This window comes from Dendropsophus ebraccatus, chromosome 8 (assembly GCF_027789765.1).
Source record: "Dendropsophus ebraccatus isolate aDenEbr1 chromosome 8, aDenEbr1.pat, whole genome shotgun sequence".
NCBI lineage: Eukaryota > Metazoa > Chordata > Amphibia > Anura > Hylidae > Dendropsophus > Dendropsophus ebraccatus.
In genome coordinates, this window is record NC_091461.1 from 125,324,371 (window position 1) to 125,341,777 (window position 17,407).

General features: G+C 52.6%; 1 protein-coding gene across 1 annotated transcript; it reads right to left on the reverse strand.

Moving 5' to 3' along the window:
• Positions 1 to 11,918: 11,918 nt before the first annotated feature.
• LOC138800121 (circumsporozoite protein-like) lies at positions 11,919 to 16,505 on the reverse strand. The gene is made up of 2 exons (XM_069981931.1): positions 16,371 to 16,505; positions 11,919 to 12,728 (listed from the first exon to the last, which is right to left on the reverse strand). Exons 1-2 carry the CDS (start codon positions 16,503 to 16,505, stop codon positions 11,919 to 11,921), a joined length of 945 nt encoding a protein of 314 aa, XP_069838032.1.
• Between the last annotated feature and the right edge of the window lie 902 nt (positions 16,506 to 17,407).

Genomic DNA, 17,407 nt, shown 5'->3' on the forward strand with positions numbered 1-17,407 from the left:
CAGCACTGTTCTGTGTATGTGTATGAGGAGCAGCACTGTCCTGTGTATATACATGAGGAGCAGCACAGTCCTGTGTATATACATAAGGAGCAGCACTGTCCTGTGTATGAGGAGCAGCACTGTCCTGTGTATATACATGAGGAGCAGCACCGCTCTGTGTATATACATGAGGAGCAGCACTGTCCTGTGTATATATATGAGGAGCAGCACCGCTCTGTGTATATACATGGGGAGCAGCACTGTCCTGTTTATATACATGAGGAGCAGCACTGTCCTGTGTATATACATGAGGAGCAGCACTGTCCTGTGTATATACATGAGGAGCAGCACTGTCCTGTGTATATACATGGGGAGCAGCACTGTCCTGTGTATATACATGAGGAGCAGCACTGTCCTGTGTATATACATGAGGAACAGCACTGTCCTGTGTATATACATGAGGAGCAGCAGTGTCCGCTCAAGCTCCGCCCCGGCCCTGCAGTGCCCAAGCCTATGTTGCAGGAGGGGAGAAGATTGTGCCCGGACAGCCGGAAGTGTTGGTGCTGACTTCCGCCCTATCCCTCTCCGGTCCCGGACACCCTGCCTATCGGTGCCTGCTATTCCCACGAGCTCTCCTCGCCTCTGCTCCCTTCCAGGCGCCTTACACCGGAACCCCTCATCATGTCCACCGGCCATCACAGTGACTCTGACGGGCCGGCAGTCCGCCCATGGCCCGGGCGTCACCCGCGGCTCCCGTTGCTATGGCTACCGCAGCGGTTCCGTTCTTCATTTGGCCCAACAATCTCCCCAGCTATAAAGGGGAACCCCACACGTTGGCTGCTTTCAAGGAAAAAATTTCCCGCACCCTTGAACTTGTCTCACTCTCTCCCACTCAGCAGGTGCAGTTGCTGCTAGGACAACTTGAGGGTCCCGCTGCAGAGGAGGTGCGGTCCTGGCCAGCTACAGAGAAAGCTAATGTACAACAGATCCTGGCCCGGCTGAGTAAAGAATTTGAGGTACAGTCACCCACGAGGTCCGTCGGTTTTATGACCGACGACAAAGGCCAGGTGAGACCCTCAGAGACTATGCACTAGCACTCCAATCTGCCTACCGGGCCCTGAGACAGGTTGATACCATAGACCCCTCGGCTGTGGAGAGTATGATCACTGACCGCTTCATAGAGGGGGTGGATTCTAGACTCATCCAGAGCAAACTGCGTATGCTGGCTGCCTAAAACCCTACAATGCCTTTCCTGGACTTCAAGACTCTGGCTCTATGGGTGGTTGGCATTGACAATCCCTGTGCTGGCTGTACTCCGGGTTCAGATTCCCCGGACCCGGTGGGACCTATACCCTCACCTCCAGTGCCCACTATGGTTCCGCCGGTTTACGCTATGCAAGCTGCCCAACAGTCTATCCCGGCTAGCTCACCAGCGATCCCTGCTCTCCTTACGCAAGTGGTTGACTCCCTCTGCCAAGCCCTAAGGGGGCTACAAGGGGCCTATCCAACAGCTCCACCACCACAGGACCCCTGCCCAGAGTATTTAGTTCCTGATCGGCCTCCTCCACAGAGACTTAGATCCCCTGAGCGCCCCTATTGCCGCCACTGTAGGTGACATGGACACTACCGCTCTCAGTGCTATGAGTTAAACGTGCTACCCCTGGGTCCGAGGGCCAACACCCAGGAGGTCGAGATCCAGGCCCGCAGGAAGCACAGTGGTTCTCAAGGTTCCTCTCACAATGCCCGCATGTGACTCTCTGGGTGGACGGAGTCCCCCTGGAGGCTCTGGTAGATACAGGTTCCCAGGTTACCACTATCCCGAGGCATGTGTTTGAAGAACATTGGGATCTGAGAACCCTAGGTCCAGTTGGGAAATACCGTCTGAAACTTATTGCTAGTAATGGTCGTCCTATTGTGCAACTAGGTTATTGGGAGCCCACTGTTTGCATAGGGAAGCGAGAGCTAGCGCGTCAGGGTATCATTGTTACTGAGGCTCAGGGAGATAGTGGGACCGTGGTATTAGGCATGAATATTATCCGTCATGTATTCACTGAAGTGTTGGATGCCTTGAATGCCTCTATGTCTTGTGTTTCTCCTCAGTACAGACAAGCCGTCCAGAAGACCATTAAAGTGCTCACCGCTCAGCGGAAGCTTGCCAATCCTCGAGGAGAAATCTGCCGTGTCCGCACTAGAGACGCTCGCCCGATCACCATCCCAGCTAACAGTGAGTTCCTTATCTGGTGCAGGGTTCGTCCGGGGCTCAACAATGCTGACTATGTGGCCCTTCTGGATGCTATCGAGATTGAGGGACAACCTCTTGTCAGAGCCGCTAGAAGCCTGGTGACCATCTCCAATGGTCAGGTCCCTGTCCGTCTAGTGAATCTTGGAGACTCTCCTGCTGATCTACCCAAGTTCACCACCGTGGCCATGCTATATCAACTCGATCCTGAGGACATTGTCTGTGAGGAAACTATTGCCTATCAGAGATCCATCCGTGGCACTCAAAGAGATTCGAACAGGGCCCCTGCCCCTTGGTGGGACGAACTCCATATTGGTGATGCCAATACTCCACTTGAATATCTCCACGGCATCCTCAAGGTGGCCAAAAGGTATCATGAGGCCTTCAGCAAACACTCCCTCGATTTTGGGAAGACCCAGCTGGTCCAGCATCGGATCAACACTGGGGACCACCTGCCTATTAAAGAAAAACATCGGCCTATTCCTCCCGCCAGCTATCAGCAGGTTAAACAACTGCTCCGGGAGATGAAAGATTCCAACGTTATACAGGAAAGCCAGAGTCCGTGGGCCGCCCCTATTGTCCTCGTGAGAAAAAAAGACGGCAACATCCGGTTCTGCGTGGACTATAGAAAACTGAACGCAATCACGCACAAGGATGCCTATCCCTTGCCCCGGATCGAGGAGTCTATTGCCGCTTTGGGGTCGGCTGCCTACTTCTCCACCTTGGATCTCACGAGTGGGTACTGGCAAGTTCCCATGGCGCCCGAAGATCGGGAGAAAACGGCCTTTACTACCATCATGGGACTCTTTGAATTCACCAGCATGCCCTTTGGCCTATGTAACGCTCCTGCTACCTTCCAGCGACTAATGGAACGATGTCTCGGCCATCTCAACTTCCAGAGAGTCCTGCTGTATCTAGACGATGTGATTGTCTACTCTCGCACCTATGAGGATCATGTCCGACACCTGGCTGAGGTGTTTCAGGTCCTCATTGATCACGGCCTAAAGATCAAACCCTCCAAGTGCCACCTGCTCAAACCCCAAGTGAACTATCTGGGGCATGTTGTTAGCGCCGAGGGGATACGGCCAGATCCAGAAAAGATCGCGGCTGTGGAACAGTGGGATACCCCTAGGACCGTGAAGGAGGTGAGAAGTTTCCTCGATTTGCCGGCTATTACTGCCGCTTCATTCCCCACTTTGCACAAGTGGCCGAGCCCCTCACTGAACTGCTCCGGGGGTGCCCTCGGGAAAGTTACAATAGGCAACTCCCCGTTGAGTGGACCGATCGACAAGAGACTGCCTTCCAAACCTTAAAACGTCTGTTGACCACCCCTCCTATCCTAGCCTACCCAGACTAAAACCTTCCCTTCCGGCTCTACACCGATGCCAGTTTCCAGGGCCTAGGTGCCGTGTTGTCTCAAGTTCAAGATGGTCAAGAGAGAGTTGTGGCCTATGCCAGCCGGAGTCTGCGGGGTGCTGAGAAGAATGACAATAACTACAGCTCCTTCAAGTTGGAGTTACTCGCCCTAGTGTGGGCTGTCACTGAGAAGTTCAAGGACTACCTTGCTGCCACTCCTGTTACCATCTACATGGACAACAACCCGCTAGCACATCTCAATACTGCTCGGCTAGGTGCCCTGGAATAACGGTGGGCCTCTCGGCTGGCCAATTTCAGGTTTGAGATCAAATACCGCAGTGGAAAGGCTAACGTCAATGCGGACCTCCTCTCCCGGCTACCTAGAGGTGAAGAGCCCCCGTAGGACAGCGATTGGGAAGACGTTGAAATGCCTCCCTTCTATTAAAGGTTCGCCACCCAAGGCGCCATAGAAGCAGCTAGGCCTGAAACGTCCTCTTCTCCACCGAAGGCTCCGTAGGACTTGGCCAGGTGGCAGACTGTTTAAAAGGAGTCCAGAGTTCTGGGAGAAATCTATGATTACCTCTCTACCGGTCGGGTTCCCATGCGGATCAAGAGACCCTACCCGGATGTCGAGCTGAGGCGACTCTGGAGGCAGAGAAAGAGGCTCTTCCTACAAAAGGGCCTAATCTTGCGAAACTCCCTCGACCCTGTCTCTGGGGAAAGATGCCACCAGATCCTGATTCCCCGGCGGGATGCTAAGATGGTGCTAGACGCCTACCATGACCAGTCCGGTCATTTCGGGGTCCACAAAACGGAGGCCACCATTCGACGGCAATTCTATTGGATCGGAATGAGAGCCGATATCAAAGACTGGTGTGCTGAGTGCCCTGCTTGTAATATCTCCAAGGCTCCACAGACTGTGCATAGGAACTGGATAAAACTGTGTGCCAAGGAAGATTTACAAGACCTTACAGCACCATGCCCGGCACCTGCACCAACACCCCTTGCCACTCCGGCACCTCCAGCCAAACCTCTCTCTCTGGAAGAGATGTTCCAAACGGAACCGTTTCTCATACCCATCAGCTATGCGGGTATCCCTGTCCACGTCCCCGCTGTTCCTCCTCCTCCAAGTCTACCTCCAGCGGCTCCGCCTCTGCCGTCACCTACCAGAGAAGATCGTCAACCTACACCAGAGACACTCACTGTTGAAGAGGCCCTTCCGCTGAGACGGTCTGAGCGTTCAACCCGAGGAGTTCCACCTGTACGATACAGAGAGCTAAGCCCTTAGAGGGTTAAACTGTTTTGCTGTTCAGTATTTCTGTTTTTGTTTGGTGTGAAAAGTTATGCAACGTTCAAGGTTTGTGCCTGGTCCTCCTGACCAAGTTCGCTGTACTAACCAGCCATGAGCTGATGGACACTTACAATAAAAAAAAAAAAAAAAAAGCCTTTAGCCATGGAGATAGTCTTTATTGCCTCAAAGAGACTCTCCCTAACAGAGACACTTAACCCATTCCTTCCTAAAGCACTTTTCTGTGAGTGTGTGATACCCAAAGTTATTATTGCACTTATTCAAGTATTGCACTTATTTCTGCTATTATATTTCAGTATTATCAAAGTCTCTTATATTTCCTCCTCTGAGCAGGCAAAAGGATGTTTAAGTAGCCTCAGAGTAGAGCGCCTCTTTTTGTAAGAAACAGTGTATTTTTCTAGTGTCAAAGTCAGATAGCTCCTCCTCTGAGTAAGGGAAGTCAGTTCATATATACCTCAGAGAAAGTCTAGATTATATAGGAGTGTATTTTCTCATCCAGTCTCATATTCTCAGTATTGTCTATATTATCTTTATAGCTGGAAAGATTTAGTTGAGCCAGTTTGTATTCAGATTTCTCTCAGGTTTCCTTAAGATTCACTTGGGCCAGTTCTCATCAAAGACCTCGTTGTATATGTCGTCCTTTGTACCTCCCTTCCTGGTGTCTCTAGTGTTGGTCGCCCTGTTTTGTCTCCACACGTTAGTAACCACACATAGTAATACTCCAACATTTACACTTGTCCATACCCATTGCACCTTGGATGCCTTTTCATGTGTTTGGCCTATAGAGTGCTTGTGTCGCATGATTGCTTGTGTGTATGAGGGATCCCAAAAGTGTATGGTTGCTTTTATTATTTTCCTCTTTCTCTTCCAGGTATCCAAGACATTTCACAAACACGCCAAGGGAATACACAGGTCTTCACAGTTCTCCTCCAGTAGGGTAACACTTTATACAGAAAACCTACTGTCTAACTGGCTGGAACATGGAGGGTCACCCGCCAGCAGTTAAGTTGTCCTGGCTTACACGTCAGATGGTTCACGCACTAGTTACCTGGTCGCCAGAGTACGTTAGGCACCCCTAGGTGAAGTCCTGCCACTAGGGTTTCTCATTCTCTCTCTCTTCTCACCTGTGCCTTGGGCGTGGGAAACACACACCTCATCACACTCACTCTCATCATTCATTTCTGTTGTTTGATTGTCCAGTCTATTCATGTTTGCTACCTTCTAGATTTGCTGAGGTCGGCTCAAACTTTCTAGGGAGGTATGCAGTGTCCCAGAACACAAGGACTACTACTCCTATCGTGCTCATTTCTATCACTTAGTCCATGCTGGTTCTGGTAACTGTGCACACTGCAACTGCTGCTAGTTTTCCCCCTGATATTCCCTGGTTATGTGTATTCTCATGTATATCTTGGTATATATATATACTCCTGTGTATTATTATTACATTGTACAGTGGTATGCAAGGCTGTGGATCACGTGCCAGTGCCCTGTAACCATGGTTCCTCCAATGGCGGACTAGCTCCTGCCAGGAGCGACCATGTGACCTCCCACTTCCTGCTGACAGGAGAGTTCAGCCCCGGCTTCCAGGCAAGGAGGTTGTGTTGCTCTGTCCTCTCCCTCAGAAGGGGACAGAAGCGTCTCTGCAGCCTTTTCACCATAAGAAGAGTGACTGATTCTGCTGCTGCGTTCTAGTAACCGACTGCCTGCCTATACAAGTGTCCGGAGTCATCTTCTCTCTCATCTGGGTGTCGTGCGGATATCTCTCTCATCTCTACAAGTACCCACAGCAAGTATTACTCCCAAGTTCATCCACCCAGCAACGCTAGTTTCTTCTCATACTACTACTCCCAACATCCGGCACGTATCTCCGCAGCCTATGCAGCATCACTCCTGCTTTATTTGTCAAAGCCTGCTATATACCCGGTTGTGACCGGAGGAACTCGTTACTACAAGTTACTTCAACTTTAATAAAACCGCTGTTACTGAACCCTGGCATTGGTGTCTACTAACTGGTGCCCTGACTAATCGCATGCCCATCATCACCCGCAGATTCCACAGACCGGCCCTACAGCTGTGCCGCCCTCAGGCCTATACCGTGACAAGTATAACCCCTGCAGCTGCCCCGGTCATTGCCCGCTCATAACAACAGCACCAGGGCATCGCAGCATGGCATACAGCATGGGGCATGGCATACAGCATGGGGCATGGCATACAGCATGGGGCATGATATACAGCATGGGGCATGGTATACAGCATGGGGCATGGTATACAGCATGGGGCATGGCATACAGCATGAGGCATGGCATACAGCATGGAGCACGGGGCTTAGTATACAGCATGGAGCACGGGGCATGGTGTAGAGCACAGGGCATAGTATACAGCATGAAGCACGGGGGATGGTATGGAGCACGGGGCATGGTATGGAGCACGGGGCATGGTATGGAGCACGGGGCATGGTATGGAGCACGGGGCATGGTGTGGAGCACGGGGCTTAGTACTGTTGACTATTTCCAGTAATCCTGGAGCCGGTCGCTGCTGTTTCCAGAAGAATCTCTGCTTTACAAACACTTCACTTGGCAATGAGGACAAATGAAACAACCAAAATAATTCCCTTAGTAAAACAAAACATTCAGAAATTATATGTATATGCACATCTCTATCTATAGTCTATAAAACGTGTCGTGTGATCGGGAGGTTTGGCAACTTTGGCTTTTTCCATGAGTGAGAGAATCCACAGGAGACGCCCGGACTTGTGCGGCAGACATAATATTTTGTAGGTGTCACTTCACCTTTAAGTAACCATGCGTCTCCAGTATACAGTATACAGCCGCCGTCTCGTATCATTCATATTGATTGCACACTCTTACGGAATATTTTTCTTTTACCTGTGTCATGGCTCCGACAAGATGGAGCATTGCAAATCAATGGCACAATCTTATTTTAGACCATTGCAAATTGGTAGATGATAGATTGGACGGGGTCGTGTCATGTGAGAGACTGACAGCCATTGTAAATGACAGATTATAGCAATTTCACCCAACCTGAGAACTCTGCCTTTCATGTGGAGTAACCCTTCAGTACCTCAGTACTAGGACCCGCGGCCATGAAATTCTCACATCTTGTGATCTGGCTATAAGGGCGATCGCTAACTCTGCAAGGTCAGTTGTCTCTCCAGTAAGTGCGCTCTCTCCACAATCATTACACTGGATGAAAGCCGCTCCGGCACCGGGAGACTTTGTACTCAGGCTGTAAAACCTCTTTCCTTCCAGCCGCTCTGTACTTTTATAGTGAATTTTCCCAACGCTGGTTACTGGGGACACGGATTGCTTTTCCTGATACAAAGCTTCAAACCCTCTGCACGACCCCGGTCCCCTTAGCACGCCCCTGATCCCCTCTGCACGCTCCCGATCCCCTCTGCACCCCCCCGATCCCTTTGCACACACCCCGGTCCCCTCTGCACGCCCCTTGTCCCCTTTGCACAACCCCGATCCCCTCTGCATGACTCCGATCCCCTCTGCACGACCCCGATCCCCTCTGCATGACTCCGATCCCCTCTGCACGACCCCGATCCCCTCTGCACGACCCCGATCCCCTCTGCATGACTCCGATCCCCTCTGCACGGCCCAGATCCCCTCTGCAAGACCCCGGTCCCCTCTGCATGACCCCGATCCCCTCTGCACGCCCCCGGTCCCCTCTGCATGACCCCGATCCCCTCTGCACGCCCCCGGTCCCCTCTGCATGACCCCGATCCCCTCTGCATGCCCCCGATCCCCTCTGCACGCCCCCGCTCCCCTCTGCACGCCCCCGGTCCCCTCTGCATGACCCCGATCCCCTCTGCACGCCCCCGCTCCCCTCTGCATGACTCCGATCCCCTCTGCACGGCCCCGATCCCCTCTGCAAGACCCCGATCCCCTCTGCATGACCCCGGTCCCCTCTGCATGACCCCGGTCCCCTCTGCATGACCCCGATCCCCTCTGCACGCCCCCGGTCCCCTCTGCATGCCCCCGCTCCCCTCTGCATGACTCCGATCCCCTCTGCACGGCCCCGATCCCCTCTGCATGACCCCGGTCCCCTCTGCACGCCCCTGGTCCCCTTTGCATGACCCCGGTCCCCTCTGCACGCCCCCACTCCCCTCTGCACGCCCCTTGTCCCCTTTGCACAACCCCGCTCCCCTCTGCACGGCCCCGATCCCCTCTGCACACCCCTGCTCCCCTCTGCATGACTCCGATCCCCTCTGCATGACCCCGGTCCCCTCTGCATGCCCCGCTCCCCTCTGCATGACTCCGATCCCCTCTGCACGGCCCCGATCCCTTCTGCATGACTCCGATCCCCTCTGCACGCCCCTGCTCCCCTCTGCATGACTCCGATCCCCTCTGCATGACCCCGGTCCCCTCTGCACACCTCCGATCCCCTCTGCATGACCCCGATCCCCTCTGCATGACCCCGATCCCCTCTGCACGCCCCCGGTCCCCTCTGCATGCCCCCGCTCCCCTCTGCATGACTCCGATCCCCTCTGCACGGCCCCGATCCCCTCTGCATGACCCCGGTCCCCTCTGCACGCCCCTGGTCCCCTTTGCATGACCCCGGTCCCCTCTGCACGCCCCCACTCCCCTCTGCACGCCCCTTGTCCCCTTTGCACAACCCCGCTCCCCTCTGCACGGCCCCGATCCCCTCTGCACACCCCTGCTCCCCTCTGCATGACTCCGATCCCCTCTGCATGACCCCGGTCCCCTCTGCATGCCCCGCTCCCCTCTGCATGACTCCGATCCCCTCTGCACGGCCCCGATCCCTTCTGCATGACTCCGATCCCCTCTGCACGCCCCTGCTCCCCTCTGCATGACTCCGATCCCCTCTGCATGACCCCGGTCCCCTCTGCACACCTCCGATCCCCTCTGCATGACCCCGATCCCCTCTGCATGACCCCGGTCCCCTCTGCATGACACCGATCCCCTCTGCATGACACCGATCCTCTCTGCATGACCCCGGTCCCCTCTGCATGACCCCGGTCCCCTCTGCATGACACCGATCCCCTCTGCATGACCCCGGTCCCCTCTGCACCCCCCGCTCCCCTCTGCACGACCCCGATCCCCTCTGCACGCCCCCGCTCACCTCTGCACGACCCCGGTCCCCTCTGCACGACCCCGATCCCCTCTGCATGACCCCGATCCCCTCTGCATGACCCCATTCCCCCCTGCACGACCCCGATCCCCTCTGCATGACTCCGGTCCCCTCTGCATGACCCCGGTCCCCTCTGCACACCCCCGTCCCCTCTGCATGACCCCAGTCCCCCCTGCATGACTCCGGTCCCCTCTGCACGCCCCCGGTCTCCTCTGCATGACCCCGATCCCCTCTGCACGACCCTGGTCCCCTCTGCATGACCCCAGTCCCCCCTGCATGACTCGGGTCCCCTCTGCATGACTCCGGTCCCCTCTGCACGTCCCCGGTCCCCTCTGCATGACCCCGCTCAGTGAGATGGACGCCTTCTTCAGGGATCTTGCTGATATTTTGGATGCAGATTACAGGGAATCCTCGTCCTATCACCGCACACGTCCATTATTATTCCCCCACCATGTGAAGATCCTATCGCCGGTAGTGGTGGGGAATCTATGCTGCAGGTCACAGTGTGGAATATAATATTCTCTCCAGAAACAAGATTCATACTTCCTGGGATTTTCATATGTATTTATAAGAAATTGGTTGTGTGAACACAGGCTGGAGCCTATAAATGACGTCTGCTGTGCCACCACTAGGGGGAGCTCTGGCTGACAAATCCTATTTTGCTCACTTTTCAGCTCATATTTCTTTCACATGAGGAACGGTGAACAGTAACCACGATAGAGTCAGGATTACAAGGTAAGGTAACACGGGAATACACCACCGACATCTGAGGGCAAGTAAGCTCCTACCTGTTACCTGTGTCGGGGTGTATATGCTGTGTCAGGGTGACAGGGGGTGTATATGCTGTATATGTCAGGGTGACAGGGGGTGTATATACTGTATGTGTCAGGATGGCGGGGTGTATATGCTGTATGTGTCTGGATGGCGGGGTGTATATACTGTATGTGTCAGGACGGTGGGGTGTATATACTGTATGTGTCAGGATGGCGGGGTTTATATACTGTATGTGTCAGTATGGCGGGGTGTATATACTGTATGTGTCAGGACGGTGGGGTGTATATACTGTATGTGTCAGTATGGCGGGGGTATATGCTGTACGTGTCAGTATGGTGGGGTGTATATACTGTAAGTGTCAGGGGGACATGGGGTGTATATACTGTATGTGTCAGGATGGCGGGGGGTATATACTGTACGTGTCAGTATGGCAGGGTGTATATACTGTATGTGTCAGGATGGCGGGGGGTATATACTGTATGTGTCAGTATGGCGGGGGGTATATGCTCCCCTGACACTACGCCATGGCAGGTACTATAATAGCAGCATAGACCATTGTGATAGAAAACCACAATGGAGTCAGTAATAAATCCCAGAGCTCGGTTCCTTCCCAGCTCATCCGGAAACACATGATAGCGCGGAGCGGAGAGCGGATTTACCCCAGTCCATCAATACAGGAACGCTAGGAACAATTTGCGCAGCACATTATGCGTTTTATTCACTCCAGAAAAGCTGCTTCTCTGCTACAGAATTTTGTGGATTGTGAAACGTCTCGTTTCAGCGTCTGGTACAATGTTATCCTGAGATCCATTTCATCTGGCGGCGCTGGTAATAAATGGGGGACGCGATAATCACACACACCCAGATTTTTCTCTTTTCACAGCAAGACAGTAAAATTACTCCTTTTTGGTAGAAAGACGATGTGATAAAATTAAGGAGTGCAGAGAGACGTAGACAGGAGCAACTCAGGCGATACTGACACCCGCTGTGACGCACAATGGCAGCCGCCGCCACCAGGACTGCAACGCTCAACCCTGGACAAGACGTTTTACCGCAGGCGACAAAAAGAAACATTTATATTCTGCCAGATAACATCCTAATCCGGGGAATGGTGCAGTATCTCTACTACTCTGGCATCTGTGACTATGGAGCAAACATCATATAGAGAGGAGCGGTCAGCTCTCCTGCCTGCTCTCCTGCCTGCTCTCCTGTCAGCTCTCCTGCCTGCTCTCCTGCCTGCTCTCCTGTCAGCTCTTCTTTCCGCTCTCCTGCCTGCTCTCCTGTCAGCTCTCCTGCCTGCTCTCCTGTCAGCTCTCCTGCCTGCTCTCCTGTCAGCTCTCCTGCCTGCTCTCCTGTCAGCTCTCCTGCCTGCTCTCCTGCCTGCTCTCCTGTCAGCTCTCCTGCCTGCTCTCCTGTCAGCTCTCCTGCCTGCTCTCCTGTCAGCTCTCCTGCCTGCTCTCCTGTCAGCTCTCCTGCCTGCTCTCCTGCCTGCTCTCCTGTCAGCTCTCCTGCCTGTTCTCCTGTCCGCTCTTCTTTCCGCTCTCCTGCCCGCTCTTCTTTCCGCTCTCCTGTCAGCTCTCCTGCCTGCTCTCCTGTCAGCTCTCCTGCCTGCTCTCCTGTCAGCTCTCCTGCCTGCTCTCCTGTCAGCTCTCCTGCCTGCTCTCCTGTCAGCTCTCCTGCCTGCTCTCCTGTCAGCTCTCCTGCCTGCTCTCCTGTCAGCTCTCCTGCCTGCTCTCCTGCCTGCTCTCCTGTCAGCTCTCCTGCCTGTTCTCCTGTCCGCTCTTCTTTCCGCTCTCCTGCCCGCTCTTCTTTCCGCTCTCCTGCCTGCTCTCCTGCCTGCTCTCCCGTCAGCTCTCCTGCCTGTTCTCCTGTCCGTTCTCCTGCCCGCTCTTCTTTCCGCTCTCCTGCCCGCTCTTTTGTCCGCCATCCTACCGGCTCTCCTGCAGTTGAAAGCTGTGATGAAGCAAAGAGCACTTGGCTCCCTGCACCGTCATGGGGGAATTCCTGCAACCTGTTTTATTCTTCTGGTTCCTGAGACATCAGAACCTAATAACTGGGGGATCCATCCATCGCTGAGACATGGGCCCCTAGCTGCATAGCCCTGCCTCCCATCTCCGGGACCCCCCGCTGCTCTCCGTGTCACCAGGATCTGTCACATGTTAATTATCCTTTATGTATAATTACCCCCCTAAACCTAATCCAACCCCCCAAAGCCAGCAATGCCGCCCTGTGACTCCCGGCTGCCATGTCTCCTAATCTGTGCGGGTCTATACAGATGATTCCAGTGACACGAGGGCTTTACATATCCCGGTCTTGTCGCATTAAACCGTAAGGGCACAGGAGGTAATGATACAGCAGGGGTTGTCAGCCTTGGCGTCTTGGAGTATAAGCTTCACTATGCGGCTTGTTAAGCTTCTGTGAGACCTCTGGCATCTATTTCTACAACATGTCAGCCGGGCTGAAGTCTCTGCTATAGAGGCCACAGGGGGTCTCGGTGGGGGATTCATTGTTCTGCGCTGCACGTCTCTCCTCGGAGGTCACATCTAGTTCTGTGAAGATATCATTACCGCAGCTAATAACAGCAATATAATACAATACATCTGACCACAGCGAATGTCATATCCATCATGGCTGCCACTAATATCACGGCTTCTATCCTTACCTGGTGGTCCATCATAGGTACCAAGAGAAGAAACAGAGACTGATGGAGATGGGGTCCGGGGGCTTCTTCTACCTTGGCCAATAGAGCAGAATAGCCTTGTGTGTGATGCAGATTTTCTGTATAGACTGGGACAAGACAAGCAGGGCCATCTCACTTTCGTTAGTAGATCAGGCTATATCAGCTCTGTTAGACGACAAGATGCCCTGAATTACAATACTATAGACTCAGATAGACCTGTGGCCGATGCTCCAACACTGTGGCAGATGCTCCATCACTGTGGCCGACGCTCCATCACTGTGGCCGACGCTCCATCCCTGTGGCCGACGCTCCATCACTGCGGACGATGCTCCATCACTGTGGCAGATGCTCCATCACTGTTGCCGACGCTCCATCACTGTGGCCGACGCTCCATCACTGTGGCTGATGCTCCATCACTGTGGCCGGCGCTCCATCACTGTGGCCGATGCTCCATCACTGTGGCCGACGCTCCATCACTGTGGCCGACGCTCCATCCCTGTGGCCGACGCTCCATCACTGCGGACGATGCTCCATCACTGTTGCCGACGCTCCATCACTGTGGCCGACGCTCCATCACTGTGGCTGATGCTCCATCACTGTGGCCGAAGCTCCATGACTGTGGCCGATGCTCCATCCCTGTGGCCGAAGCTCCATGACTGTGGCCGGCGCTCCATCACTGTGGCTGATGCTCCATCACTGTGGCCGGCGCTCCATCACTGTTGCTGACGCTCCATCACTGCGGCCGATGCTCCATCACTGTTGCCGACGCTCCATCACTGTGGCCGACGCTCCATCACTGTGGCCGACGCTCCATCCCTGTGGCCGATGCTCCATCACTGTGACCGACGCTCCATCCCTGTGGCCGACGCTCCATCACTGTGGCCGACGCTCCATCACTGTGGCCGACGCTCCATCACTGTTGCCGATGCTCCATGACTGTGGCCGATGCTCCATGACTGTGGCCGATGCTCCATCCCTGTGGCCGAGGCTCCATCCCTGTGGTCGAGGCTCCATCCCTGTGGCCGAGGCTCCATCCCTGTGGCCGACGCTCCATCCCTGTGGCCGACGCTCCATCCCTGTGGCCGACGCTCCATCATTGTGGCCGAAGCTCCATCCCTGTGGCCGAGGCTCCATCCCTGTGGCCGAGGCTCCATCACTGTGGCCGACGCTCCATACATTCTTTCTCTATACATCTAGATCATAGTTTAGTTTTGAGTAGTTTGTGGCTTTTAGAATAGGGTGAGATCACATGATCAGTGAGAAGATTTGCAGCTGTGAAATGCGGATCCTTCATTTATCAAGTCTCTTCTGGCCACCTGCTCTGATGGGACTATGATGGATGGACCGGGCCCTGGGAGCCACCATCTCACCGTGTCCCAGAAGGCTCATAGTGTTGCTATTCTCAGCAAGGTGTAGGAGACTCTGGATACATTATATATGTGTCCTTTATGTATCAGATAATAGATTAGTGAGCAGGCAGAAGCCAAGAGGAACAATGGTCAGTGACGGTAGGTGCTGGCCGAGATGGCAGTGAGATGCTGAGGAAAATCTCCTACTGGGGTTTAGTGGATGATGGACATTAGATACACACCATGGCCCCCATTCAGTGTCGGGATTTTCTCTAATGGCTGGAGTAATGACGTCTGCCACATCGCAAAATTGGGGGTAGTCGCATCAGGACCCAGCTTGATGGAAGAAAACCTCTTTAGAAGATTAGGCACAAAAGGTGGCACAACAACCGCGCCGGTACCACAAGATGGAAGCACAACTGGGTTTTTAATTGTTTACATGCAACACGTTTCGGCTCCATAAATAACGCGTTTCGGCTCCATATATAATGTGTTTTGGCTCCATATATAATGTACAAAGAATAATGTCTTTTATTTAGATATATTTCAAATGAAAAAATTCACTAAAATTCATAAAGTAGGAGCTAGAAGCTAAATGCTAACTGGTAATCCACATTCATATGTACTGGGCACTGGGCATATAACAGGCAAAATAGTAGATTCACAGTGGAAGATCAGATCAAAAGATAAACACAATCAAAAAACGATTGCACATTACCCATACATGTCCTAAGTACATAGGTCCACCTCACCACTCACCCGACGCGCGTTTCGCGTGCTGCTTTATCAAGGGTTTTGTGTATGCATTAAGACCGTATATGTGGTAGCCTTATATAGGTGTGTCCATATATAATGTGTTTCGGCTCCTTATATAACGTGTTTTGGCTCCTTATATAACTTGTTTTGGCTCCTTATATAACTTGCTTCGGCTCCATATATAACGCGTTTTGGCTCCATATATAACGCGTTTTGGCTCCATATATAACATGTTTCGGCTCCATATATAACGTGTTTAGTCTCTTTACATAACACATTTCAGCTCTATATATAACTATTTCGGTTCCATATATAACGCGTTTTGACTCCTTAAATATGGAGCCAAAACGCGTTGTATGTATACAATAGAAAAACAGTTGTGCTTCACACCAAGACGCCACATCTTGTGGTACTGGAGCGGTTGTTGTGCCACCTGTTGCGCTCAATTTTCTAAAGAGGTTTTCTTCTATGGAGCCTGGTCCTGGTTGGGCTACCCCACTAAAATCATTACGGGCAAGGGATGGGGGAAAAATAAAAAAGACACTAAGCTCATCTGCCCCGTGACCGGGCTGTGCTGCATGACTGGGCCTAAATACCCCCCCGGGTGCCATCTTCTCCCAGTTTCCAGGTACATCACGACCCGGCTAAAACATGACAAGTGGGTGGGATTTAGCCCAATCAGAGACTGCGGTGGTGTCCGGCCCCTGTCCCCAGTCACTTACATAGCCGGAGGGGATCTAAGAAGAAATCCGGCCGGGGTCCAGGTGAATAAATCTTTTTTACTCCCCCCACACACAGACACACACACACCCGCTGGACTTTTCCTTTAAGTGTAAACTGATGGCCAGAAGTCTTCTCCCTCTCCGATGGTTTCCTCTCGCTGATCGCAGCCTCAGGGGCTTTTGCTGTCCTTCTCACCTGAGTGACCACCGTACGTTCGACCATCGTACACATCATCGCTGCATTTTCCCCTTTTTTGCGCGTTTCTAAACCTCGCCCACTCATGTCCTGTTTGTGTGATACAGCTTGTTCTCAGGAATTAATTGAAGCGAGTGGTAGATATCAGCCGCACGCGAGGAATTCTCCACCTAGCATGTAGCAGTGGGATCAGCACCCTGACAATTAACACGGCACAATACATCAAACCTTCGCCTGTTTATTTATCTTTTTTGTTACTTCAACATTTTTGACATTCTTTTCTAATCTACAATAAACAGAGACATGAAACTGCAAATAGCCCAGATGAACGTCCCTTTGGTGGCATTGTGTGTATACAGCTCCTATGCTGACCCATCCGTCTCCATAGTTACAGAGGACAAACCAAGCTTGTTTAGTCTCCGGCAATGATCCCGCCCTTCCTGCCATCTGTTCCCATCTTTCTCACCTACTGAATGTATGGTAACAAATCGGAGAGGCCAGATGGGGCCCCGTAACTTGGTGAGCGCCACTATATTTTACTATTTACATTTCATTCACTTCTGAAAAAACAACTAGTAAAAAAATGTAAAGTGATTTGCTTATTTTTAGTTCTTTTTATCTTGTTTTATGGTTATTAGGAAGAATCATATTATTTTAAAATGGTCAATAAAATTCATACAGAAAAAAAGAGAGTGGCGGCCAAGAGGAACCGAACCAATAACTCAGTCTAACCTGCAATATTCTCTACATAAAGAGAGAGACTCTGCAGCCACACTACAACCATCCATCCCAGCAGTCAGGGCACTGCACCTTCTCCTAATAGATCTATGACGGGCACTGTATATAAGGGGCACTGCACCTTCTCCTAATAGATCTATGAGGGACACTGTATATGAGGGGCACTGTATATGAGGGACACTGTATATGAG

Bases quoted from the DNA above. Each gene is read 5' to 3' on its own strand.
- LOC138800121 (XM_069981931.1), bottom strand. From the start codon at position 16,505: ATGGTCGAACGTACGGTGGTCACTCAGGTGAGAAGGACAGCAAAAGCC. The intron at 12,729-16,370 runs GTGTGTGTGTGT...GCTTCATCACAG, and splicing joins TTAAAGGAAAAGTCCAGCGG to CTTTCAACTGCAGGAGAGCC.